The 27,333-nt window shown below is 37.7% G+C and overlaps 3 protein-coding genes across 7 annotated transcripts in view; 2 read left to right on the top strand and 1 right to left on the bottom strand.

Moving 5' to 3' along the window:
• Window positions 1–1,208, bottom strand: part of fancm (FA complementation group M) — a 77,956-nt gene extending 76,748 nt beyond the window's left edge. The window contains exon 1 of the mRNA XM_061968267.2: window positions 1,092–1,208. The gene's annotated coding sequence lies outside the window, so the exon portion shown is untranslated. The remainder of the gene's footprint in view (window positions 1–1,091) is intronic.
• On the top strand, window positions 616–4,593 carry iqcc (IQ motif containing C). Its single transcript, XM_061968269.2, has 5 exons — window positions 616–720; window positions 899–1,042; window positions 1,119–1,401; window positions 1,460–1,581; window positions 4,319–4,593. Exons 1-5 carry the CDS (start codon window positions 646–648, stop codon window positions 4,385–4,387), a joined length of 693 nt encoding a protein of 230 aa, XP_061824253.2. The 5' UTR covers window positions 616–645; the 3' UTR covers window positions 4,388–4,593.
• A 2,812-nt stretch (window positions 4,594–7,405) lies between these two features.
• The window catches only part of dcdc2b (doublecortin domain containing 2B), a 24,882-nt gene continuing 4,954 nt past the window's right edge, over window positions 7,406–27,333 (top strand). For 4 of the 5 annotated variants that reach the window (XM_061968262.2, XM_072913638.1, XM_061968260.2 and 1 more), the window contains exons 1-10: window positions 7,406–7,828; window positions 7,892–8,189; window positions 8,271–8,322; window positions 19,078–19,148; window positions 19,217–19,348; window positions 19,430–19,564; window positions 19,660–19,699; window positions 24,951–25,016; window positions 26,162–26,330; window positions 26,399–26,508. In XM_061968262.2, the coding sequence (XP_061824246.2) occupies window positions 7,906–8,189; window positions 8,271–8,322; window positions 19,078–19,148; window positions 19,217–19,348; window positions 19,430–19,564; window positions 19,660–19,699; window positions 24,951–25,016; window positions 26,162–26,330; window positions 26,399–26,508 (1,059 nt within the window). In that variant the 5' untranslated portion in view covers window positions 7,406–7,828; window positions 7,892–7,905. The remainder of the gene's footprint in view (window positions 7,829–7,891; window positions 8,190–8,270; window positions 8,323–19,077; window positions 19,149–19,216; window positions 19,349–19,429; window positions 19,565–19,659; window positions 19,700–24,950; window positions 25,017–26,161; window positions 26,331–26,398; window positions 26,509–27,333) is intronic. The other variant, XM_072913637.1, reaches the window with a different exon arrangement.

Below are 27,333 nucleotides of genomic sequence, written 5' to 3'. Positions count from 1 at the left end.
ATATAATCTATTTTAGGTACTCTATTGAGTTTACAACCCCCTGGCGCTGTTTTGTACTGTTTCTGTACTTGTTTTGATTATTATTATTTCTTTGCTTGTGTGTAAATGTTGCATATTATAAATAAATGGTTTTTTTTTTAAACTATCTACTACTTCCCTTCGCATTTTTTTTCAAAGTACAACTCCACGTACACATTAGAGAGTTTGTTCTTGTCATTTGGGAAGTGCTTCACTTTATAGTACGTATGTAAATACTATTAACGACTATACATCAAAGAGGAGACCGCAATAGCCACTGACATTTGTTGAGAATGAAATGACAGGGCTTTTATTTGTTTTTGTTTTTAGCACCGGAAGTAAACAAAAGCGTCCCGCTCTATGACATGTAGACGCTGCTTCCAGGCTATAACTTTATCTACCACTTCCCATTGCAATTTTTTCAAAATACAACTCCACGTACCCATTAGAGAGCTTGTTCTTCTCATTTGGGAAGTGCTTAACTTTACAGTAGGTGTGTATATTATAATAACGACTATAAATTAAAGAGTGGAACGAAATAGCCACTGCAATATGTTACAAATGTAATAGCAGGCTTTTATTTGTTTTTGTTTTTAGCACCGGAAGTCAACAAAAGCGTCCCGCTCTATGACATGTAGTCATAGTCATGTTACCATAGTGATGGACAGGCGTAACTTTGAAAAGACACTCACCCTTTTTCAGGTAATTACCCTTTTCTGTAATTTATATGCCTACCAACTGCGGAGCAGTAAATATCTTCTTTATAGCGTGACGTTACTTTCGTCGACTTCATGTCGGACATGCTACCATGGGGCCATTGTTGTTGTTAGCAAGCTATGCTAATTAGAAAAGTTGCAGTAAGCAAATCTTCTCCAAACAGGCGTGTATTCGTGGATATTTGGTGAGAGAGGAGTTGCGTCATGCACGGACGCTCTTTGAGGACGTCGTGAAAGAGATTGATGGCACTTTGGCTCATTTAGAGTGGAGGGACGCCATCATCTCCACCCCCCACTTCACGGACACTGCAAGTTTCTTTACCTGTAATTAAGTAAGATTTATCCACCATCTTGTACCTTTCTCATGCCTCTGCACATTACCAGGATGGCCCCCTGCACCGTACCAGTAAAGCTGAAGGACCAGACGTCAGTGCCTCCTTACAGAACCCAGAAGCAGCAGACGCAGGGATGCATTGTGTCCTACTGCAGAATCTAGAAGAAGAGAAAGATGCACAAGGTAGTGACAAACAAACAAGAGAGTGTTTAGAAAGCAGCCCTGCCCCCGAGTCAGGACCGGATGTTAGCTGTGACGAGGTTCTGAAGAGCACAGGAGACTCCTCATCCATCTGGAGAAGTATGAGTCTGGAATCACATCCTCCTCACAAAGGTAATTCCTCGTAAAACCTTTCCAAATGTATCGTCTTAAGCATTTTTTTGTCTTTCAGGTCGGCTGCGGTACCGCTCGGCCAAGGAGGTTCCTCCCAATCCAGAGGCCTTGCGTTTCCATAGAGACGCCCTGACCATGGAGTTACTGTGGCTGCAGCAGGCCATTGACAGCAGGAAAAAGGTGAGGCCGTGATGTAGTGTTTCCCTTCGCTTAATCAGCACTGTGGCGGTCCGCTACGAGGCCGCTGGTTTGGATTTATTATGGTGACATTAATTTGACCGAACTAAGTCAGGGGTGTTATTTATTTAATGACTACCAGCAGCGAGCGAGGTTCTGTGTGTATTTTGTGTTGGATAGTGGAACCGCTTAAAAGTCCTAAAAGCCAGGCGACATTGATTTAAAACAAATATTTCGTAAGGAATTTTACTACAAGGAATAATAGAAATGTAATTATTCTTAATCAAACAACAGCAAAAGTAGAACCAAGATCAAAAAGGCGAGAAGAAGAATTGGTGTCACAAATAATACTACGGTACTACTAATAACAGGTTCTGTCACCTATAGCAAACCTGTGTCCCACTTTCCTATGCTGCAGTTTTATTGTTATAAGTGTAAAATCATTAGTGTTAAAAGTGTAAGAATAAGTTAACTATCGTAGAAAAGTGCCTAAAAAATAAATTTAGGGGTGTCCCGATTGTAGGAGCCTAAATGGTATTTAAGTTAATTTACATTTTATGGAAGGTGCTTTATGTTTATTAAGCCCAAAAGGGACTATTTAATTTATTTGAATAATACGAATATTTATATATTGCATGCTTAGAGTAATTATAAGGCACACTTTAATTGTAAGTCTTACATTTGTGTGAATAATTCGAGAAACGTACGATTTTATACTGCTTTAATACAGTGAAGAATATGTAACTGTTTAATTGCATTTATAATAATAATAATGGATTCGATTTTATATCGCGCTTTTCTATTATTAGATACTCAAAGCACTCACAGAGAAGTGGGAACCCATCATTCATTCACACCATGTGGTGGTAAGCTACATTTGTAGCCACAGGTGCCCTGGGGTAGACTGACGGAAGCGAGGCTGCTAGTTTGCGCCTACAGCCCCTCCGACCACCACCTATCATTCATTCATCATTCATTCACCAGTTTATTTATGGCGGAAGGATCTGTGTGGTAATTAGGTTTGGACGCAGTGTATTATGGGTTATGGCAGTCACGTATGGTGGAATCGAGCCACTTAGTTTTTTTGACCTTATTCATACTTTTTCTTACTCTTTCTTACTCTAACACACTCGCTTTATTTTGCTACACATTTTTTCCCACATCGTTATTGTTTGATGTTTTTGAATGATAGTTCACAAGTAAACGCTACACAAAACGAAGAGGAGCGTCCGGAGTTTGTTTGTTGTTGCCGCAGCAAGCGTGAGCAGGAGAAATTAGAGGAGCGTCAAGCAAAGGCTTCATTAGGAAACTACACCTATATTGATATCGGTCTGATATAATTAAAAAGCAAGTATGATACTTGCATCTAAAATCTCCAATACTAGCAGTCCTGCAGCATGTTTACTTGTGCAAAGCTGGACAGCTAATAAACACCTACATTTCCTCCATTAAGCACACAAGTTTGATCTTTCCTTGTCCATTCATGCATTTTCTAACGCATGTCCTTCTCAGGGTCGCGGCGGAGGAGTGTTTAAGTTAAAACATGGTGGGTTGTGCTTTATGCAACTATGGGAGCTAGCAGCAACACAACAATAGCACACAAGCTAGACATAAATAAAAAGTTACCTTCATTGCAGTCTAAAATACAACATTTGTCATAATAAACAAGTATCAAATAATTCTATTTACATATTACTTAGAGATACAAAGTAGGCACGTGCCGATCAGTATCAGACGATTTCTGTTGAAAAATATGTGATCGCCGTTGCCGATAAATGCATTTTAATGCCGATCACAAACGCCGATCGTGTCTGGCTGACATGATTTATTTTTACTCCCTCGGCTGACAAGCAGCTAGCAGCTAATTGTGTGTCTCTATACACAGTGTAGCATTGCTCCTCTAAGCTAAAAATTAGAATTTCCATTACTGCAAATAAACTGCTTTTTTTTGTATCTTAAGTATCGGTATCAGGTATCATTAACACTGTAGGACAAGGCTGAACATATTAGACACTGAGAAAGACAATTAGGAACTAGTTTAAATATTGTTTTAATACCGTTAAACTGTAATAGCGCTCACCATAAATGAATTGAAAAATTTACAGTTAATTCATGTTATTGGTATCGGTCGATCTCACTCATGGATCATCGGTATTGGAACGGGCAGCATGAAAACAAACGAACACTCCACTTCTTAAGCATAAATCTTTCATAAGGTTAGTGTTTGTTATACCTCCCATTGTTCTCTGTGTAATTTCACTTGATCAAACATTCCACATTACAAACAAATAAAACAACGTACTATGATTCATGCTGATATCGGTACTGGCCAATACTCACACTTGTATTGGAAGTTGTATCAAGATAAATAAAATCACTTAGACGTGGCAGAAAAGTATCATGAAAGGAAGTGTATAAGAAAGTTGCATGTACAAATAAGTAATGGTAGTCAAAGTTGAATACAACAAAAGTGAGGTTCTCATCATTAAAGTAGTGGTGGAGGTGTGCTTGGGAGGCGAGTCTTATTACATTTCCTCACCAGCTGACTTTCCGGTGTACATTTCATGCTGCCAGAACAGACTTTTGTATCGCATTTCTATGTTACATGAATACTACTGTTTATGGTCATCATCCATCATTGGTTCTAGGTTGTAGACGGAAGTTTACTTGAAGATGCTTCTGGGTTTCATTTTAGAGCTTTTTAATCATGTTTTTCTGTCTCTTTCTCACATTTTTGCAGTATTTGTCTCTGAAGGACAAACTCAGCATGACCGAAGCTGGACCTCACTGTAAAAGACATATTAAATAAAATTACACCCACATAATATTTATGATATATAACTGTATATTTTGCATTTTATTTGATATGAAAAATTAATAAATGTTTATTTTGTAATACGTCAAATTGTTCCTGTTGTTATTGCTGCTACTGCCTTGATATTACTATAACATCTCTTAAGGCAGGGGTCGGCAACCCAAAATGTTGAAAGAGCCATATTGGACCAACAAAACAAAAGAAAATCTGTCTGGAGCCGCAAAAAATGTAAAGCCTTATATAAGTGTTATTATGAAGGCAAGACATGATGTAAGTGTTTATTTTAGCCTACTATCAAAATGACTATGTGTCGCAGGCTGATGCAAATCTTTGTTGACAGAAATGTTGAAATGTAATATTTATTCTACACATTTTTACAACATTGGAAAACATTACTAAAACTGAGGCTTTTCAGAGGGTGTGATCACTCCTGGACATGGCCAAAGGTAAAGATGCGTGTGTTCAAGTTGAAGGAAACGGAAACTACAAATAAAACGAGCTCAAATATACCTAAAATACGAGGCATAATGACGCATTATGTACATACAGCTAGCATAAATAGCATGTTAGCTTCGATTAGCTTGCAGTAATGCAGTGACCAAATATGTCTGATTAGCACTCCACACAAGTCAATAAACATCAACAAAGCTCACCTTTGTGGATTCACGCACAGCATAAAACGTTTGATGGACAAATAGAGACAAAGAGGGAGTAGCATAAAACACGTCTTTCTGTGGCAGCATCAAGGAAAGTTGTACATGGAAACAAACTACGGTGCGTTCAAGGACTTTCGAAATGAGGACAAAATGGCGCGCGCCAAATACTCTTATCAGTGAGCATGTTTAATGTAAACATTGGGATTTCTAACAATTAGAAAGGTTTGTGTCATGTTTGTTCTCCTACAGAAAATATATTAAAACAAAATATATATTTTTTTCTTCATCTTTTTCAATTTTCACACATCTCTACAGAGGTCCAGGGAGCCACTAGGGCGGCGCTAAAGAGCCACCTGTGGCTCGAAAACTGCGTGTTGCAGTTTTAAGGTATTACGACTGAACAATAAATAATTCGACAACCTGAATCAACCCTAAACCTCGTTTTTATTTTTTATATTTCATATTTGACACTTAGTTTTTTTGTATTGTATTTATACAATACAATATAATTTAATTTAATTTTTGTTTTTACAATTGAGGCTGTATTTTCCTAATAATACCCACTGGATAATTCATGTATCCACAGAATAAAAATAGCCAAATTTAAAACCTTTAAAAAAAAAAGAAAAAAAAAAAGCATATTTTCAAACTTAAATTTAAAGTGGAAATGTAAAGATATTGATGAACATTTATTAAATTAAATAATCAAAATACAGATTTATTATTGTGTGAATGCAAAAAAGCAAATAGTACTTACCATGAATTGATTACGCGGACCCCGACTTAAACAAGTTGAAAAACTTATTGGGGTGTTACCATTTAGTGGTCAATTGTACGGAATATGTACTGAAGTGTGCAATCTACTAATAAAAGTTTCAATCAATCAAAAAAAACTGTGATTATTGATCTTCCCTTTTTTGGTCCACATTTTCCATCTGATTCAAACCATTGCAAATTTAAAATCTTCAGCTCATTCATGACACAAATGCGATCATTTTTTTAGTAAGCAAATATTCCCACATTTCCAGGAATTCCACCTTTTCCTGCACATTTTTCCCCATTTGAAATTAATGGACAATCAAATCCATTCCACTCATCCTGGACATTCAAACACAGTAATTTTCAAAGTTGTTTACACAGTTAGCATGCTGTCTTTTTATCTAGTTTTGCAAGTATACACCTCAGAGTCAAATATTTTGTTATTTAACGTATGCTAACAGTTAGCATGCTGTATTTTATCTAATGTTGCAGTTATACATCTCAGAGTCAAATATTTTGTTACTTAATGCTTGCTAACTGTTAACATGTTTAAGTTAGCATGCTATCTTTTTTTCCTCATATTGAAGGTCAACACCTATCAGTCAAATATGTTGTTACTCGGCACATACTAACTCTTAGCATTATATCTTTTGAACTCATTTTACATTACATTTCGCCTCACCTCGTGTGTGTGTGACAATTATTGGTACTTTAACTTTAATACACCTCAGAGTCAAATATGTTAATATTTAATTCATGCTAACTGTTGACATAAAGTTAGCATGCTAGCTTTTTTCCTCATTGTAAACACCTCTCAGTCAAATATGTTTTTACTTGACGCATGCTAACTGTAAGCCTGCTCTTTTGAACTAATTTTACAGGTAAAATGAACCCCAGAGTCAAATATTTAGTTATTTAATGGATGCTAACTGTTAACATGTTAAAGATAGCATGCTATCTTTTTTTCCTCATATTGAAGGTAAACACCTATCAGTCAAATAGTTTGTCACTTGGCACATGCTAACTCTTAGCATTCTATCTTTTGAACTAATTTTACAGACATACACCTCAGAGTCAAATATTTTGTTATTTAATGCATGCTAACTGTTAGTTAACAAGTTAAAGTTAGCATGCTAGCTTTTTTCCTTCATTGTAAACACCTCTCAGTCAAATATGTTGTTACTTGACACATGCTAACTGTTAGCATTCTATCTTTTGAACTAATTTTACAGGCATACACCTCAGAGTCAAATATTTTGTTTATTTAATGCATGCTAACTGTTAACATGTTAAAGTTAGCATGCTAGCTTTTTTTCCCTCATTGTAAACACCTCTCAGTCAAATATGTTGTTACTTAACGCATGCTAACTGTCAGCCTACTCTTTTGAACCAATCTTACAGGTAAAATAAACCCCTGGGTCAAATATTTTGTTATTTTGCGCATGGTAAAGTTAACTTTTCTTCCTCATATTGCAGCAAGTATACATCTAATTGTCAAATATTTTGTTAATGCTAATGCGCTGTTAGCTTTTTTTCAGCATTCATGTGCAATTTCTACTGAAATTGGATTTTCTATCATTATTTTTAATGAAAAACTTAAGGGGGAAAAAAAGACATTTGGAAAAGATACATTGATATGAACAACCTTATAAAGGGTGCATTAGTAGTTCAAATGTGATATTTATTTGTATTTATTAAATTAAATATATTGACGGGTAATTCCATATACTTAATAACAAACTTTCTCATATTGATCCAGCTTACAACACACGGGACCTTCCAATCACAGCAACCTCCCCCTCCGCTCACTATGTGTTCCTTTTGTTGTGGTTGCTGCCAATGGTTTGGCCCACAAAGCTGCTGACTGCGCTGTCATGGCAACCAGGAAATACACACCGTTGTCAGTGTGTGTGTGTGTGTGTGTGTTGGTCGGTGCGGAGAAGAACGTGGCGAGTGCGCGTGCATCACCATCATTACACTGAGGGGGAACTCCATTAATTTGTGCTGCTTGATCAAGCTGGTGAGTGTGTGTGTGTGTGTGTGTATGATAATGCTCATAATTAGTGTGTCTGTGTGTGTGTAGCGGCTACCTCAGAGATGGCCGCCGGCACTGCCGCCACGACGGTGCTGCCCCCGGTGAAGAGCGTGGTGGTGTACAGGAATGGAGACCCCTTCTTCATCGGCCGCAGGTTCGTGATCAACCAGCGACAGGTGTCCACCATGGAGGCCTTCCTCAACGAGGTGACTCACAACATCGGGGCCCCGCTGGCCGTGCGGACCCTGTACACGCCCAGGCAGGGTCACAAGGTCGCAGACTTCCACGACCTTCAGACGGGGGCCCAGTACGTCGCTGCGGGCTTTGAGAAGTTCAAGAAACTGGAGTGAGTAGCAATGCGTTACATTATTCAACTGACACGTCAATATTGAAGGCGTTTTCTTTATTGTTGGGCTCTAACCCGCAGCTACGTAAACACGGGGGTGAAAAAGCAGCCGGCGGTGCGTGATGACGCTCAGGTAGGATTCTTGTCTTTGATTTGCACGATCACTTATTAATAATGCAAGTCTAACCTGAGGAATGCGTCAGTGCGTGATCACGCTCACCTCCGACACACTCAGATAGGAGTTGACCATAATAATGATTATTGTCTAAACCAGGGGTGTCAAACTCATTTTAGCTCAGGGGCCACATGGAGGAAAATCTGTGCGCACGCGGGCCGGACTATTAAAATCATGGCATTACAACTAAAAAAATAAAGACAACTTCAGATTGTTTTCTTTGTCTTACTTTGGCCAAAAAATAGACCAAACACTTTCAGAAAATATTACGATAAAAATACAGAAAAAAATAAAGTTTTGTTGGTAAAGTTTAGATCAGGGGTGTCAAACGTACGGCCCGAGGGCCGGATCAGGCCCGCGAACAGGTTTTATCCGACCCGCGGGATGAGTTTGCTAAGTATAAAAATTAACCTGAAATTTTTGAATGAAAGAAACAGCTGTTCTAAATGAGTCTAAATGGATGTCGCAATGGCAATTATTTGTATCTTTGTAGACGATGCTACACATGTACAAAATAAACCATATGATGTTAATGCACCAGTCGAGAAAAATGATCAAACTACATAAATAACATCCTGTAATTTGATTTTGATTCCAAAGACATGCACCTGGGGATAGGTTGATTGGCAACACTAAATTGGCCCTATTGTGTGAATGTGAGTGTGAATGTTGTCTGTCTATCTGTGTTGGCCTTGCGATGAGGTGGCGACTTGTCCAGGGTGTACCCCGCCTTCCGCCCGATTGTAGCTGAGATAGGCTCCAGCGCCCCCCACGACCCCAAAAGGGAATAAGCGGGGTAGCAAATGGATGGATGGATTAGAGATGTCCGATAATGTCTTTTTTGCCGATATCCGATATTCCGATATTGTCCAACTCTTAATTACCGATTCCAATATCAACCGATACCGATATATACAGTTGTGGAATTAACACATTATTATGCCTAATTTTGTTGTGATGCCCCGCTGGATGCAATAAACAATGTAACAAGGTTTTCCAAAATAAATCAACTCAAGTTATGGAAAAAAAAGCCAACATGGCACTGCCATATTTATTATTGAAGTCACAAAGTGCATTATTTTTTTCAACATGCCTCAAAACAGAAGCTTGGAATTTGGGACATGCTCTCCCTGAGAGAGCATGAGAAGGTTGAGGTGGGCGGGGTTGAGGTGGGTGGGTGGGGGCTAGCAGGGGGTGTATATTGTAGCGTCCCGGAAGAGTTAGTGCTGCAAGGGGTTCTGGGTATTTGTTCTGTTGTGTTTATGTTGTGTTACGGTGCGGATGTTCTCCCGAAATGTGTTTGTCATTCTTGTTTGGTGTGGGTTCACAGTGTGGCGCACATTTGTAACAGTGTTAAAGTTGTTTATACGGCCACCCTCAATGTGACCTGTATGGCTGTTGACCAAGTATGCCTTGCATTCACTTGTGTGTGTGAAAAGCCGTAGATATTATGTGAGTGGGCCGGCACGCAAAGGCAGTGCCTTTAAGGTTTATTGGCGTTCTGTACTTCTCCCTACGTCTGTGTACCACTCCGTACAGCGGCGTTTTAAAAAGTCATAAATTTTACTTTTTGAAACCGATACCGATAATTTCCGATATTACATTTTAAAGGATTTATCGGCCGATAATATCAGCAGTCCGATTTTATCGGACATCTCTAATTTTGACATAATTTTTAATTCTTGATAGATTGAAAATGAACACCAATGAGTTGAGTGATGAACATTATCACATCATTTATTCAGAAAATATAAATAACGACAAATAAAGATAGAATACTATTAACCGCAACATGTAAGTTTAAAAAACCCCATTATGATTTGTACAATTTCAGAATGTGCTTGTTCTATTTTTAAACAAAGAAAACGATCTGAAATTGTCTTTATTTTTAAGTTCTCGTGCCGTGATTTTACCAGTCCGGCCCACTTGGGAGTAGATTTTTCTCCATGTGGCCCCCGATCTAAAATGAGTTTGACACCCTTGGTTTAGATCATGGGTGTCAAAGCCAGATCCGGCCCGCGAATAATTATTTATGGCCCCCGGGATGATATTTGATTAGGATTAGAACCGGCCCGCAGGCCACAGCCGCCTGCTGCTGTTTTGTACGCACCAATACTCCATCAGTGTTGGCGCTAGGAATTTTCAAAATGGGAATTTTACCTTTGCAACCTCATTATACTATTGGCTAAGTTTTATATTCATAAATGTAAGTTTCTCAATACCCGACCTGTTTTTTGTGCCTTTAAAAAAAGAATTAGAACTCCACGTTAAAACACTCTCTACCTCTAACAACCAAAAAGCTGTGAAAACGATGATGCTGTGTTCCAAATTTAAGTTATTTACTGAAATTGAGTGAGCCTATGGCTTTGCACTTTGTTTGTTATATATATATATTTTGCATTCTATTTTACTTACTTTCAATTTACAACCCCCTGGCGCTGTTGTGTTACGGTTTTTGTACTGTTTTTGTACTTACTTTGATTAATTATTTCTCAACTGTTTGTAAATGTTGAAATTTATAAATAAAGGTTTATGTAAATGTTGAAATTTATAAATAAAGGTTTGTAAAAAGAAATTAATAAAAAAAAAAGGAATTTTCAAAATGGCCCCATCAAGTCATAAAAATGGGGTCCCACAGTAAATTTTTGGGGTCCCACCTTTTCATAACCGTTTTAAAAACAAATGATAAATGTATGCATTATCCTGTTATATCTCACATTCTATATTGTGTTTTGGAAAAAAATTGTCATAAACGTTACTTAATTCATTAAAAAAAACAATTCAAAAGAAAACACATTTTTATGCATATGTAAATGTATTAATTCACTTTCTTCTTTCCTTCATGGATCTAAACTTTACCGCTGCCGGTATTTCTATATTTTTATTGTAATATTTTACGAATGTGTTTGTTCTATTTTTGGCCAAAGTAAGACAAAGAAAACAATCTGAAGTAGTCTTTATTTTTTAGTTTTAATGCCATCATTTTAATAGTCCGGTCCGCGTGTGCACACATTTTCCTCCATGTGGCCCCTGAGCTAAAATGAGTTTGACACCCCTGGTTTAGATCCATGAAGGAAAGAATAAAGTGAATGTTTATCACTGAATACATTACATACATATGCATACATTTTTTTTTTCTTTTGTATTATTTTTTTAATGAATTAAGTAATGTTTATGACAACCTTTTTCCAAAACACAACATAGAATGTGAGATATAACAGGATAATGCAAACATTTATCATTCGTTTTCAAAACGCTTACAAAAAAGTTGGACCCCATAAATATACTGTGGGGCCCTATTTTTATGACTTGATGGGGTCCCTGGGACCCCATTTTAAAAATTCCTAGCGCCAACACTGATGGAGTATTGGTGCGTGCAAATATCATCCCGGGGGCCGTAGATAACAAATTCAGATCCGACCCACGGGCCTTGACTTTGACACATAGGCTGTAGACTCAGAGAGTGTGCATAATGTTTACTGTGCAGTCATGTTTTTCAACCTACTCAAACGTCCCATCGAGAAGGCCAACATGCAGATCTGGCCCGCGGGCCATGACTTTGACACCAATGGTGTAGAAGAATTAAATCAAGTGAGGCAAACTGGGATGCACTACTTGGTGGCAAACAGCAGAGGCGCTCTAGATTGAGTCTGGTTCGCTGTCTAAAGAAGAAAAACATGATGTTGGTCATGGGAAGTTGAGTGACTTTTCCACTATGGTGCAACATTATTTTGTTTAATACAACGCTAAAAAAGACCAACTGCATTAATACTGCGGCGACGTTATCGCCTCCTTGTGGTGGAAAATTAAAATAGTCATAAATTCCATACACAGGCTTTGATCTTTCTGAAAGTTTTGATGATGGGTTGGGGTGTAACTGCATGACTACTGCAGTGCCATTATCACCCCCTTGTGGTGGAAAACTATAACAGTAATAACTTCCTTACACATGCTACATTCTTTCTGAAATGTTTGATGGTGGTTCAGGGTTTTGGGTGGGATGCAACTGCATCATTGCAAGGGCGCCAATATCGCCACCTTGTGGTGGAAAATTATAACAGTCATACCTTCCTTTTACATTATCCGATCTTTCTGAATTTTTTGATGGTGGGTTGGGGTTTTGGGTGGGACGCAACTGCATGACCACTGCAGTTTCATTCAGTGGGAACATTTTAACAGTAATATGTTTTTTACACATTCTTTGATATTCTTGAAATTTTTTATGTTGTGTTAGTATTGGATGGGATGCACTTGCATCATTGCACTGCCGCTATTATCGCCCCCCTGTGGTGAAAACGTATAAAAGTCATAAGTTCCTGCTATATGTTGCGACCTTCCTAAAAATGTTGGGTGGGACATAACCGCATGACTGCTTCCTCGCTATTAACACCCCCTTGTGGTGAAAAATTATAAAAGTGAAAACTACCTTCCACATCCTCCAATCTTCCTGAAAATTTTGGTGGTGTGTCGGGGCATCGGGAAGGACATGACCGCAAGTGTCTTGCGTACCGGCCGTCTTGCGTGGAACCTGCGGTGCAAGGGGGGGGGGCGATGGCCATTTCAACGCTGCTTGTAGCTTTAATTATGTAATATTATTATTACATGTTTGTTAGATCTCATTTTCCAAAAATAAATTATTAATTTTCTTGTCAAAGAAAAACGTTTTTATTGTTCCCAGACAAAACATATTTTTCAAAAGATTTCATATAAAATAGTTTTGTTTTTAAAAGAAAGAAGTCATTCTGTTAAGGTTTAACTTTTTTTATTTATTAGATCTTACTTGACAAGAATTCATATTTTTCTTGTAAAAAGTTTTCTTTGTTACCAGAAAAAACATATTTTTCACAATAATTCATAATATGAATGAAGTTGGAGGGGGTTTTTTTTAAAGAAGAAAAAAGACATACTGTAGGATATTTTTCTTTTGTTTGTATTATTTTTTTTTAGATCTTATTTTACAAAAACTAAATATTTTTCCTAAAAAAGAAAAATATTTTTATTGTTACCAGAAAAACAACAACATATTTTTCAAAATAATTCATAATATCACATGAATAAAGTATTTTTTTTACAAGAAAATGTCATACTTTTAAAAGTTAATGTTTTATTTTTTTATTTATTTGTTATATCTCAATTTACAAGAATAACGTAATAGTATTACAGTACACAATATTGAGAATTTGTTTAGCTAAAACTACAACGTCATCCTTGTATTACTTTTCTTTAAAAATCATTTATTGTTGTGTCTCAGATTCGTAATATTTTATATTCTGAAATATTTTAAATAATCAGTACGGCTGTAATACTCCTGTATATTATAATTGTAATTTATTGAGTGATTGCTGTTACACAGATATCCTATTTTTTTACAGTAATATCACAATTTAATTGTATACATGATTAACATTTTATTGTCCCATTTAGAATTTATTTGCCCAAGCTTACATCAGCCTTTATTTTTTCCAAGAAAATGATGACTTTACTTTTGTACTGTGGAATTTGTTTTATTTTTATTTTTAGTGTGGGTGTATTATTCCATAATTATATGACCCAATACTAACAGTACCAAATACTACACCTTCTCTAGATGATTAGTTCTTGCATAGGTTTTCATTCTGTCATTACAATTTATGCATTATTCACAGAAAAACTAAAGTAGGGAAAAAAAACATTCCTCGATGTGCATCTTTATCTGGATCGTGTTGGGATAAGCCTGTTCACGAACAGAAAAGGACGAATACTCCTGACTTGATAACACTGAATGGCTGTCACACACGCTTGCTCAACCCCAAGTGCTCACTTTGTATTCCGAGCATCTGCTGAGGTGTCGTTTTGTTTGCAGTTTGGAAGCCGACAGTTCTTCTTCCCGGGCCAACGTTTAGAGAGCGGACAGTAATTATGTGTGACTTGGACGTGCGCTGATGTCCAGACCACGTCTGCGTTTGATTCCAATGCACTCGCATGCCATTGCTGTGGTTGCTGTGGAGCGTTGCAGGCTTGCAGCAGTTATAGAGTTAAAGGTTGCAGGAGTTAAGCTTCCTCTACAGTTCCTTGAGGCATGTCTGGGCAGGCCGAAGCAGCCATATTTAACGCCGCGCACCTCTTTTGTTTCCATCTGAGACACTGTAAATGTCACCTGGAGCCTCTGGGGTCAATTGGACGCCATTCAATGTTTAAAATCACTAAATAAACGGGGTTGTATTTTATTCGCTTTTGTGACTTTTTACAAATTTAACGATCGGGCAAACATAAAACTGGCATGATCTGTTGCTAGGTAGAATTCAGGACTTAAGACAATTGGCGTATTGTTGGTGTCCAATGAAAAGCATGGGGTAAAAAATATTTTTTAAATGTGGAGATGCATGATTTTAATTGGACAGTGACAATATGACCGTCACGTTTCTTTAATATTTTTAACAGGCTGAGGATCCTGCACAAGATTTATGTGAAAAACAGTGACGGGCCGTGCGTTTCTCACCGAGGCCTTCAGTGATGTCCTACTTAGTCCGACGTCAACTGCCAAAATACCGTAATTGATGTCACCACATGAACATGGCTGGATATACTATACAGAAACATACTTGCATGCAACTGGGCATTGAACCCCTCAACAATTTACAAAAGGGTCTATTTGTCAGCGCATTTAACATTCAATAAACCCGCTTCAGCAATTAAAACATATCTTACGTGGTACTGTCAAAATGTAAAGAATTGTATAAAACAAATGAAACATGAAAAAATAAAGAAATACAATATTTGAACTCACAATAAGTAGCACCCATCCGACGCCATATAAGCCAGTGGTACCGTCATAGTAGTCGGTTGATTTGTGTGAAAGTGGCGGGGAAACCATTTCGCCGTCAATGTTGTGCCAAAATGTGATTGCCTGCCAAAAATTAATTTCCTTCGCGGGAATGCGCATCGCTCGCTAAACCTGCATTGCTTGGCTTTGTCTGTCCACAGAGGATTACTAGGTGTAAGACAAACTCTTTATATCCGTGGTTATTGTACCGGTGAGTTTTCTGTGGTTTTCTATGGCTCGTATGGTTCCGGCCTGACCACAGAACTTTCCTCCAGAAGGTCTTATCTTTGTCCATGTGATGTCAGATGAAACAAAAATTGAGCTGTTTGGCCACAATACCCAACAATATGTTTGGAGGAGAAAAAGTGAGGCCTTTAATCCCAGGAACACCAAGCCTACCGTCAAGCATGGTGGTGGTAGTATTATACTCTGGGCCTGTTTTGCTGCCAATGGAACTGGTGCTTTACAGAGAGTAAATTGGACAATGAAAAAGGAGGATTACCTCCAAATTCTTCAGGACAACCTAAAATCATCAGCCCAGAGGTTGGGTATTGGGCGCAGTTGGGTGTTCCAACAGGACAATGACCCCAAACACACGTCAAAAGTGGTAAAGGAATGGCTCAGTCAGACTAGAATTAAGGTTTTAGAATGGTTTTCCCAAAGTCCTGACTTAAACGTGTGGACAATGCTGAAGAAACAAGTCCATGTCAGAAAACAAACAAATTTAGCTGAACTGCACCAATTTTGTCAAGAGGAGTGGTCTAAAATTCTACCATAAGCTTGTGGATGGTTATCAAAAGCGCCTTATTGCAGTGAAACTTGCCAAGGGACATGTATCCAAAATATCAGGGGGGTCACTAGCTTTTAAGGACAGGGGGGGCTTAGCCCCCAGGAGATGCACAGGATGCGAGCGAACGTTACGCACAAGCACAAAACTTCACAAACGGCTAACAAAGACTTAGAAATTATTCATTGTTATTATTTTTTATTTTTTTTAAATGCACGGGACGAAATGAAATGCTCCTCGGGACGATGGCTTTTAACCATTTTTTTTCTTTTTCTTTTTATGTATTTATTCATTTTACATTTTATATTAAATGTCTTGGTTTTTCCTCCCTCTGAAAATCCTATGAAATGTTTAACAAGCCATCCTATAATAATACAACAGCTATTAATATAACAATACAATAAGACCAATATATTTAATTATGTTTTTTTCATTATTTTAACAATAGGCTAATGTATATTACTTTATATAGATTCTACAAGAAACACAAAACTTAAAAACTGAATTATTTACAATTGCACACACAAGGTTCCGTGCAGCTTCACTCATTGTAAAGGAAGATAATGTGCTTCGTACACCTGCAGGACCGCAAGCAAGGTCGCAGAGAAAATGCGGACTGGAATTTGAGTGATGTGGGCATTTTCTATATGAACAAGTGGAATGGATTGGATACCGACGCACTAAAGGTGCTCTCTACCTTACGCAACGAAGTGAGGGTAAACTGAGTGAATAACAGAGGTGGGACCAAGTCATTGTTTTGCAAGTCACAAGTAAGTCTCAAGTCTTTGCCCTCAAGTCCGAGTCAAGTCCCGAGTCAAGACAGGCAAGCCCCGAGTCAAGTCCAAAGTCAAGACTGGAAAGTCTCAAGTCAAGTCCTAAGTCCTGCATTTTGAGTTTCGAGTCCTTTCAAGTCCTTTTAACCACACACTAATATATTAACACAGATTGTGTATGCTTTTCAAACGCTGTATTTATTTATTAAAACAAGTGCATTTTAAATTGCAGGAAAGAAAATTGTGCTGACATTGCACTTTATAATAGCACTATATTAACCAGTCATTTTAAACATTAACTCATTCCTTTACAGAACAAACACATTGAAAAATAAAGTGCAAATGTACTTATTTGTACAAAAGTGTTAACATTGAAAAAACATGACATATACGTGAACATAACAAAAAAGTTGTACTTTTTATATGTCAGGGCCATATGCTGCATTGCATCTGCAAAAGACCAAATTAGCCAAGAGTCTGTCAGTCATTTGTGCACGATGGGGGCGTAGTATGATGCCACCATGGCTGAAAACTCGCTCCACTGGAGCACTGGAGGCAGGCACTGCCAAGACTCTCATGGCCACTTGGAACAGTGAAGGAAGAGTCTTCATGTTCAATGCCCAGAACAAAAAGGGGGAGAGAGGTTTTTTGGGTTGGTGCACTACTTGTAAGTGTATCTTGTGTTTTTTATGTTGATTTAATAAAAAAAATATTTCTTGTGCGGCCCGATACCAATCGATCCACGGACCAGTACCGGGCCGCGGCCCGATGGTTGGGGACCACTGAGGTAAACAACCAACAGTATGTCAGAAAGCTAGTTAAAACGGTACACATATTCATAATATAGTATACATTTTAACTGACCTTTATTTTACTATTTTTGTCTTTTTTTAGGTGGCTAAAATACGCGGTGCTGCTGACCGCCGTCTAACGTTACGTGTGATATATTGACTAACGTAACCCTGCTTAAAAAAAATCACTGAACAAAAAGTATGAATAAGGTAGTGAACTGCAACAGATTCCCGTGTTTGCAATAACGTTATAACGTTAGCAGTGAGTTTACAGCCTCACTGATTTAACTACACAGCAAATAAAAGTCACGTTACTTAGCCAATAAACGTTATCTTACATTCAAAACTTACCGTTCTTTGTGCAACTTCAAATGCCGGACGGAGTTGGAAGTTGTTGCCTCTCCATCAGTAATTTTCGAACCGCATGTGTTGCATACTGCAAACCGTTTTGTGTTGACCACCTCGTAATTTTTATACCCAAACGAAATTATTTTAGGTATCATTTTTTGTTCACTGGCGTGTGGTTTGGACATGTCTTCTTCGTTGGTTGTCCTGCAATTTGATTGGATGAATGCTGTGTGATGAAAATAAAGTAGATCTAATTTGATTGGCTGTTGTACTGACAGCACACCAGCTGACACACGCAACGCTGATAGACAAGTACACAATGAAAAATACGGAGCGCTCCCGAATAACTTTTTCATCTTTGGGTTTTGGGGAAAGTAGCAAGTCATGTCAAGTCATGTCAATTCAAAAGGCTCAAGTCCAAGTGAAGTCACAAGTCATTGATGTTAAAGTCTAAGTCGAGTTGCAAGTCTTTTTACATTTTGTCAAGTCGAGTCTAAAGTCATCAAATTCATGACTCGAGTCTGACTCAAGTCCAAGTCATGTGACTCGAGTCCACACCTCTGGTGAATAATAACAGGTTATGTGATTATTTATTTAAACTCATATTCGGGCCACTTTATAATGAATATGTATTTGTAAAAAAATAAAAATAAAAATAACACCAAATTATTTAGGGGGGTTTAAGAATATTTTAGGGGGGCTAGAGCCCCCCTAAAATAGGCCTAACAACACCAATGATCCAAATATTACATTATTATATTATTATATATTTTGTATACTTTTGACCCAGCAGATTTGGTCACATTTTCAGTAGACCCATAATAAATTCATAAAAGAACCAAACTTCATGAATGTTTTTTGTGACCGACAAGTATGTGCTCCAATCACTCTATCACAAAAAAATAAGAGTTGCAGAAATTATTGGAACTCAAGACAACCATGACATTATGTTCTTTACAAGTGTATGTAAACTTTTGACCATGACTGTAGATGTTAACTGGTCCTCCAGCTCTGTATAAGTAAACGTGCTGCAGGACTGCATGCATCGGAGCGTTTCTATCAAAGATTTTAGATGCAAGCCGAGATAATCCGATACTTGGTTTTTTTTTGCTGATAGCGGATCAATATCAATATCGGATCAGGACCCCCGGCTAAATACACAAAACAACTGTACTGGTTGGTAGAAACATATTTGTGGAATGTCCCCTGCAGGGAAAAGTCATCCAGAGGCCCAACGTGTCCGCCAAATGGAGGAAGTTTGTACCAGTGCCGTGTATAATACAGTGAGTAACTGCGACTTCATCTAACATTCACGGATAGTATTCGTAAAAAAGACGATGTAATCTTTCAGCGTTTTCCGCAACGGAGACCCTCTGTGTCCGCCGTTCCGATTCATCATTCCTCGCAGCATACAGAAGGACCTGGAGCAGATTCTGAGTCTGGTCACCGAGAAGGTCAGCTTACGGACCGGCGCCGTGCGCAGGTCAGTGACCCGCAATGTTCCGGAATACAGAAAAAAACGAACAATACGGAAGTGAAATTTGATCAGCCCATTCTTCTTCAGGTTGTGTTCCGTGGAAGGGGTGACGGTGACCTCAGGCGCGGAGCTGGAGACCGGCCGCTGCTACGTTGCCGTGGGAACAGAGAGGTTCAAGAAGCTTCCGTACGTGGAGCTGCTGGTCTCAAAAGCTACCGAGAGGTATTGTTATGTAAAGGTTATTCCGACTTCCTCCCTCTCACGGCAATGACAAAGATGCATCGATACTTTACATGCCGCGTTTTTTTCCCCTGCAGGTATTACCCAGGGAAGAGACGAACGCTGAGGAGAAATGTGGTAAATAATCAATTTCATACACCCAGAATATTACAATTGCTACTCCGTATTGTCGCTCAGTGGTTTCTGAAATGACCTTAACGAGCTGCATTGCAAACAAACGCTGCCAAGGAGGTGGAGTTACCTCGCTCTGTGGGGTGGGGAGAACTAGGAGCAGTGATGGGTAAGCTACTTGGAAAATGTAGTAAGCAAGCTACACGGCAAAAGTAGCTTGCTACATTAAAGCTACATTATATAAATATATAACTTGATGTACAACTTTCCACCAAACAAGAGAAAAAATGCTCAGTTTTGTTCATCAAAATAAACACTAGCTCGAAACAGGCCTTTTGTCTGGCTTTTTAACATTTATTTTAAATAGTGTACTATGTACAAAATGATGGAAAGAAACAAATTAAATAAATAAAAAAACAGAAAAGGTGAAAAGAAAAGAAAAAGTGAAATAATAATAATGAGAAATAAACACCATAATATGTACTCTAATGGAGACTTTTCAGCACAGGATAAATGACTGTTTTAACAGAAACCTCAGTGGCAAGATGACAATAACCTGGCCGAAGGAACACAATATTTGTCTCACAAAAGAGACATGAAAGGGCATACTTGCAAACCCTCCCGGATTTTACGGGAGACTCCCGAAATTCAGAACCTCTCCCGAAAACCTCCCGGGACAAATTTTCTCCCGAAAATCTCCCGAAATTCAGGCGGATCTGAGTGACGTGTCGACAGCCTGTTTTCACGTCCGCTTTCCCACAATATAAACAGCGTGCCTGCCCAATGACGTTATAACTGTACAATGATCGAGGGCGAGTTCTTGGTTTCTTATGTGGGTTTATTGTTAGGCAGTTTCATTAACGTCCTCCCAGCGCGGCAACAACACACAACAACAGCAGTCACGTTTTCGTCTACCGTAAAGCAGTTCGTCTGCCGTAAACAGCAATGTTGTGACACTCTTAAACAAGACAATACTACCATCTACTGTACATGCATATGTGACAATAACATCTAGGGCTTTTAGAGAGTGCAGTGCACAACTGCGTACACAACAAGGAGACAAGCAGAATGCATCATCCAAGAGGATGTTCAGCATGGTTAGAAAAATAGTGACAGAGAATAGAACAAGGATGGACAATTCAACCCTTAACTCAACAATGAGTAGATGAGTGTTATGTGTGTGTATATGTGTAAATAAATGAACACTGAAAATATATATATATATATATATATATATATATATATATATATATATATATATATAGCTAGAATTCACTGACAGTCAAGTATTTCTTATATATACTGTATATATATATATGAAATACTTGACTTGGTGAATTCTAGCTGTAAATATACTCCTCCCCTCTTAACCACGCCCCCCCCCACCCCCCACCTCCCGAAATCAGAGGTCTCAAGGTTGACAAGTATGTGAAAGGGGAACTGCAGTTTTTTATTTATTTTGCTGATCGTTCACAATCATTATAATGATGACATGACGACGGATGGATTTTTTTTTAATGCATTCTAACTTGTAGATAAACGTAAATAAAAGTCAGCTTACAGCGGAGCCGATGCAAGATCCTCTATTCCGCCCATTAAAACCAATAAATAACCATCCAAAAAGAGTAAAAAATACTCCATTTACATGTCGTGACCTGAATATTAACCAAGTATTAGTGATATTGTTATTATAAGCGCTAACGCAGACAAACTATTTATATTTATGCTGCTATGTTTACATCATTGAGTGGTCAGCTGTTTCCTCGCTTCCCTGCTCCTTGCAAATGTATTGTAGATCATAAATCATGCATCTCAAGTGGATAGAAGAAGGCTGAGGCAAATTTCAACAAGTTGGTACATTTTCACAGTCAATTTAGACCCGTTAATGGCGAGATTGACATGAAAAGACGCTTGGCTCCACCTCTCTTTTATTTGCGAGGATTATGAGTCATTCTTCATCTAAACAGGAATACAACAAGATTCTATCAGTCGGCATCCTAGTGATAGCAGACCTTGTACAGTAAGTGATGTTTTAATGTGTTTGTTGGCTCTCATGAAGTCTGCATTGAGCAGTAATCAGTTATGTTGTTGGGGAAAAAAAGCATACGTTGTGATGCGTTTTTGAAATTAATGCGCCGCGTATGCTTACATGATCAAAATATGTAAATATTCAATGGTATTATACATGTTCCTGTTACATTACATATATACTTACATCATGAATATAAAACCTTAATGGAGGTGTTTAGATGTTGAAGGCAAAATTCCAAAAAAAGTGCACTTACCCTTTAACAAACTCCATCTTTACAAGAACAGAAATCAATAAAACCGAACATGTTTAAAGTAATCTTATTTTCCTGACTGTGATCACCGTTACATGATTACTACCAAGTTTGGTTGCGCCATCTTGTTGTCTTGTGCTGCAGAGAGCGACCAAATTGTTGATAAAACCGGAAAAGTCACCTCGACGGTATGGCAGTTTTTGTTTTTAAAATGGACCTTGTGCAAGGTGCTCGTCCCGGTAATACCATACCACCTTAGCAACGCTCACCCTTTAGAGCACTGCTGTAACTTCCTGGCACTAAACCTGTAGAAAACAGTTCTTAGGTTTCTCTGTCTTTACATTTTCACACTTTGCACTATTTTGTTACACATTATTAAGCATTTCTTACGTATTCCTGATTTAAGAGGTTGTTGTTAACTGTTCAATGTGATTTTACAATTTAGTTTACATTGAGGGCTTTCTATGGAGTCCCTAAAGGGATATAGGGGAATTTTTTTTTTTTTTTACAATTTTTTTTTTTTAATTTTTTTTTTAGACATGTATCTCGTGCACACGGGATACATGTCTAAAAAAAAAAAAAAAAAAAAAAAGAATTATTTTTTATTTTTATTTTTTTGGATAACTTTATAAAAAGTTTCTCGTGCGCACGAGATACATGTCTAAAAAATAATAAAAAAACAAAAAAGTATTCCCCCATGTACCTTTAGGGGCTCCGTAATTTTCCATGGTTGTGTTGACATTTTTTCCCTTTCTGCCTTGATAGCTGAAACGATTATAATCAGAGGAAGGTTACATTTGAAATAAAAATGTTAACACTTAATATATTTTTCTCCTTATCTTGCATGGGTCATAAGAAATATCAATACTTTTTGATATCGCCCGATATAAAACAATTATACCGTGATACAGTTTTCAGCCATATCACCAACCCTACTATGGTGTCTATGGAAGAGGAGAGGGAAGAGCAGTGAAGTCTGATAAAGGCCATTCTTTTAAATATTTCTTTTTTGCTCATATTGTTAACCATACAAGTTTTGAAGTTATCATGGACCGTGGTTAAAAAACATGCAATTAGGTGATCAAAATAGTACTTTTACATGCCTTTATTCACCCGGCCTATGAGGTCAAATGGGCTCCAGTTCTGTAGATGAAGTCAGACCAAGAGTCTGGTGATGGAAAAAGGGGACGTTCCAAGTATAGTTAGTTATCTACCGATTACTCAAAAACAAATTGATATAATGGGAAACGTCTGTTAGATTCCTTTCAGGAGCAAAAAATACATAAATCAAACTAGTTAGTGAAGTTTCGTCTAGGTCAGGCGTGGGCAATTATTTTGACTCGGGGGCCACATTTAGAGAAAAAAATGTGTCTGGGGGCCGGTATATCTATTTTTAGGAACACTAATACAAAACCTCACAATAATGTCTGATTGAATGCTAAAAACGTCAGGACAGACCGCCTTAAAAAAACGTAATGGAATTTAATTTTTTTTCTATGAACGATAAAACACTGAATATTGACAAAATATGAATGTCACACCCCTTTTCGATCGACATATTTTACAATCAAGTGAAACGCAACAAAAATGCAACAAACAGTTAAATATGAACACGAAGGGTACAAAATAAACCCACCTACAATTCACATCACTAAGCTTTAGAACTTTGTTGTGAAAATCTCCTTCACCCAACACTGCTTGGTGCCTCGTCTGAGCTGCTGTGATGTCGATTACCATAGTAACTAATTAGATGACCATAGTAACTAATTAGATGACCATAGTAACTAATTAGATGACCATAGAAACTAATTAGATGACCATAGAAACTAATTAGATGACCATAGCAACTAATTAGATGTCAATAGTAACTAATTATATTACCATAGTAACTGGTATATCATCCAAAAGCGCAGATTCCAAGCATTGAAATACTTTGTATTAGAGATGTCGATAAATGTGTTAAAATGTAATATCGGAAATTATCGGTATCGTTTTTTTTTTTTTTATCGGTATCGGGTTTTTTATTTATTTTATTAAATCAACATAAAAAAACCAAGATACACTTACAATTAGTGCACCAACCCAAAAAACCTCCCTCCCCCATTTACACTCATTCACACAAAAGGGTTGTTTCTTTCTGTTATTAATATTCTGGTTCCTACATTGTATGTCAATATATAACAATACAGTCTGCAAGGGATACAGTCCGTAAGCACACACGATTGTGCGTGCTGCTGGTCCACTAATAGTACTAACCTTAAACAGTTAATTTTACTAATTTTCATTAATTACTGGTTTCTATGTCACTGTTTTTATATTGTTTTACTTTCTTTTTTATTCAAGAAAATGTTTTTAATTTATTTATTTTTAAAAGTACCTTATCTTCACCATACCTGGTTGTCCAAATTAGGCATAATAACGTGTTAATTCCACGACTGTATATATCGGTTGATATCGGTATCGGTAATTAAAGAGTTGGACAATATCGGAATATCGGCAAAAAGCCATTATCGGACATCCCTACTTTGTATAGTTGAAGACTTACGGTCATTAGAAAACATGACTGCACATCATAATGGCAGCTACACTTTCCATCTTAAAGATCTAAAAAAAATTATTTGGGAATGTCTAAATGTCCGGCAGGCCAGATTGAAAAGGTTAACGGGCCGCATGTGGCCCCCGGGCCTTAATTTGCCCAGGTCTGGTTTAGGTGGACGCTATGGGTCCTTAAGCATTTTTAAAAATAGCATTGAAAATCTTGTTAAGAGCATGAGACTTGTGGGCCCTGTTTTAGATTGCGATTCAAGATTGAGTGAAAGTACCCCCCAGTAGTAGATGCAAGATGTAAAGAACTCTGCATCTGGTTGGATGTTTAGTATGTGCTATTTTCATCTCTGATATCCTTGGAGAAAACTATGATGTTTTGTTTGGGGGTTGTCTGCTTTCTTCAGTAACTTTATGGAGTTTTGTTTTAGCAAAAGAAGCCAGGAAGCGGTCCAGAAGACCAGTGTAGTGACTCCGCCCTTCTAAACTCCCCTGAGGTAAGGACAATGGTGTCCCTTAAACATACTTGCCAACCCTCCCGAATTTTCCGGGAGACTCCCGAAATTCAGCGCCTCTCCCGAGAACCTCCCGGGACAAATATTCTCCCGAAAATCTCCCGATTTTCAGCCGGAGCTGGAGGCCACGCCCCCTCCAGCTCCATGCGGACCTGAGTGAGGACAGCCTTTTCTTTATGACAACAGGGGTGACAAGAACTATATTCATCCAGACTAGAGATACATTGTCTTACCTAAAAATAAATATATTTATTAATAAAAAAAAAATAAAATAAATAAATACATTTTTACTATATTTTGCTAAAAACATCAAAATTAATTATTTGTATTTTTTCTGACTCCTTATTACATCCAGCCATAGAATTATACATTAAAATAAACATATTGGAAATCATTAATTTTAAATGATCATAATAATTCATTTAAAATTACCATATTTAATTATTAAAATAATTGCTTGTTTATCAACAACTTTAGCATTTTATTCATTACATTTTGAAGCTCTCAGAAGCCAAGTTATGTTATATTCCTTAAGATTTATTTATGCAAGTTTGAAGTATCAATTATCTAAACACAGTTATGTTTGCATATTTTCAGGATATATATATATATATATATATATATATATATATATATATATATATATATATATATATATTATATAGATATATATATGTATATGTATATATATGTATATGTATATATATGTATATATATATATATATATATATATATATATATATGTGTGTGTGTGTATATATATATATATATATGTGTGTGTATATGTATATATATATACAGTATATATATATATATATATATGTGTGTGTGTGTATATATATATATGTGTGTGTATATGTATATATATATACAGTATATATATATATATATATATATATATATATATATATATATATATATATATATACATATATGAAATACTTGACTTGGTGAATTCTAGCTGTCAATATACTCCTCCCCTCTTAACCACGCCCCCGCCCTCAACCATGCCCCCGTCCCGACCACGCCCCCCAAACCCCCACCTCCCGAAATCGGAGGTCTCGAGGTTGGCAAGTATGCCCTTAAAGTCCAGCACCACAGGACACAAAAGTGTTGTTCCCTCTCAGTCAGATGGGCGGAGGGTGAAGTCGACCGGAGACGAAGCAGCTCCTCAGCAGCAGCAACAACACATTCGAGACGGAGAAGACGACGCTTCCATGTTCTTCACCAAGCCCGCCAGGAGCCGTAAAACAAGAGGTACCCCGAAACCGCCCCTCAGCAATGGAAACAGTTACAGTAGGATGCGCACTCACTCATTTTGCATCTCAGCTTCGCGATGGTAACTTTGTGTTTTACATCTAAAGCCCATCGCAGCCTTTTTAAACCAGGAGCACGGAGTAGGAGGGAGGAGGTCAGAGGAGCCGAGGAGGTGCAGGAAGATGAAAATACAGCCACGGAACTTCCTGTTGATCAGGTTTACTACTAACTTTTCCTCTTTACTTCCTGTTTATTACATTACCAACATATTTATATTAGGGCTGTCAAACTGTTAACATATACAGTCGTGGTCAAAAGTTTACATAGTAGAAAATGGATGGATGGATGGATGATTGGAGCACATACTTGTTTGTCACAAAAAAACATTCAAGAAGTTTGGTTCTTTTATGAATTTATTATGGGTCTACTGAAAATGTGACCAAATCTGCTGGGTCAAAAGTATACATGATACAGCAATGTTAATATTTGGTTACATGTCCCTTGGCAAGTTTCACTGCAATAAGGCGCTTTTGGTAGACATCCACAAGCTTCTGGTTGAATTGTTGACCACTCCTCTTGACAATATTGGTGCAGTTCAGTTCATTTTGTTGGTTTTCTGACATGGACGGTGGCTGTGGATCCGTAGGGGGAATCCGTGGTGCGCTACTTGGGACACAGGCCGGGGTTTGATTACCCCCGGCTGGGTCGCCCGGGTGAGGGTGTCTGATGATTAAAGACCCGAAACACCCTATGACGCCGGGTTTATCACTGATGACGTGTCCAAGCATCACCGTGAGGTGTATTCAAGTTCTAGCATTGTCCACATGTTCTATGAGGTTTAAGTCAGAACTTTAGGAAGGCCGTTCTAAAACCTTAATTCTAGCCTGATTTAGCCACTCCTTTACCATTTTTTGGTCGTTGTCCTGTTGGAACACGCAACTGTGCCCAAGACCCAACCTCCGGGCTGATGATTTTAGGTTGTCCTGAAGAATTTGGAGGTAATCCTCCTTTTTCATTGTCCCATTTACTCTCTGTAAAGCAC

The sequence above is a fragment of the Nerophis lumbriciformis genome, linkage group LG08 (genome assembly GCF_033978685.3).
Source record: "Nerophis lumbriciformis linkage group LG08, RoL_Nlum_v2.1, whole genome shotgun sequence".
Classification (NCBI taxonomy): domain Eukaryota; kingdom Metazoa; phylum Chordata; class Actinopteri; order Syngnathiformes; family Syngnathidae; genus Nerophis; species Nerophis lumbriciformis.
This window is presented reverse-complemented; position numbering and strand designations above follow the sequence as displayed.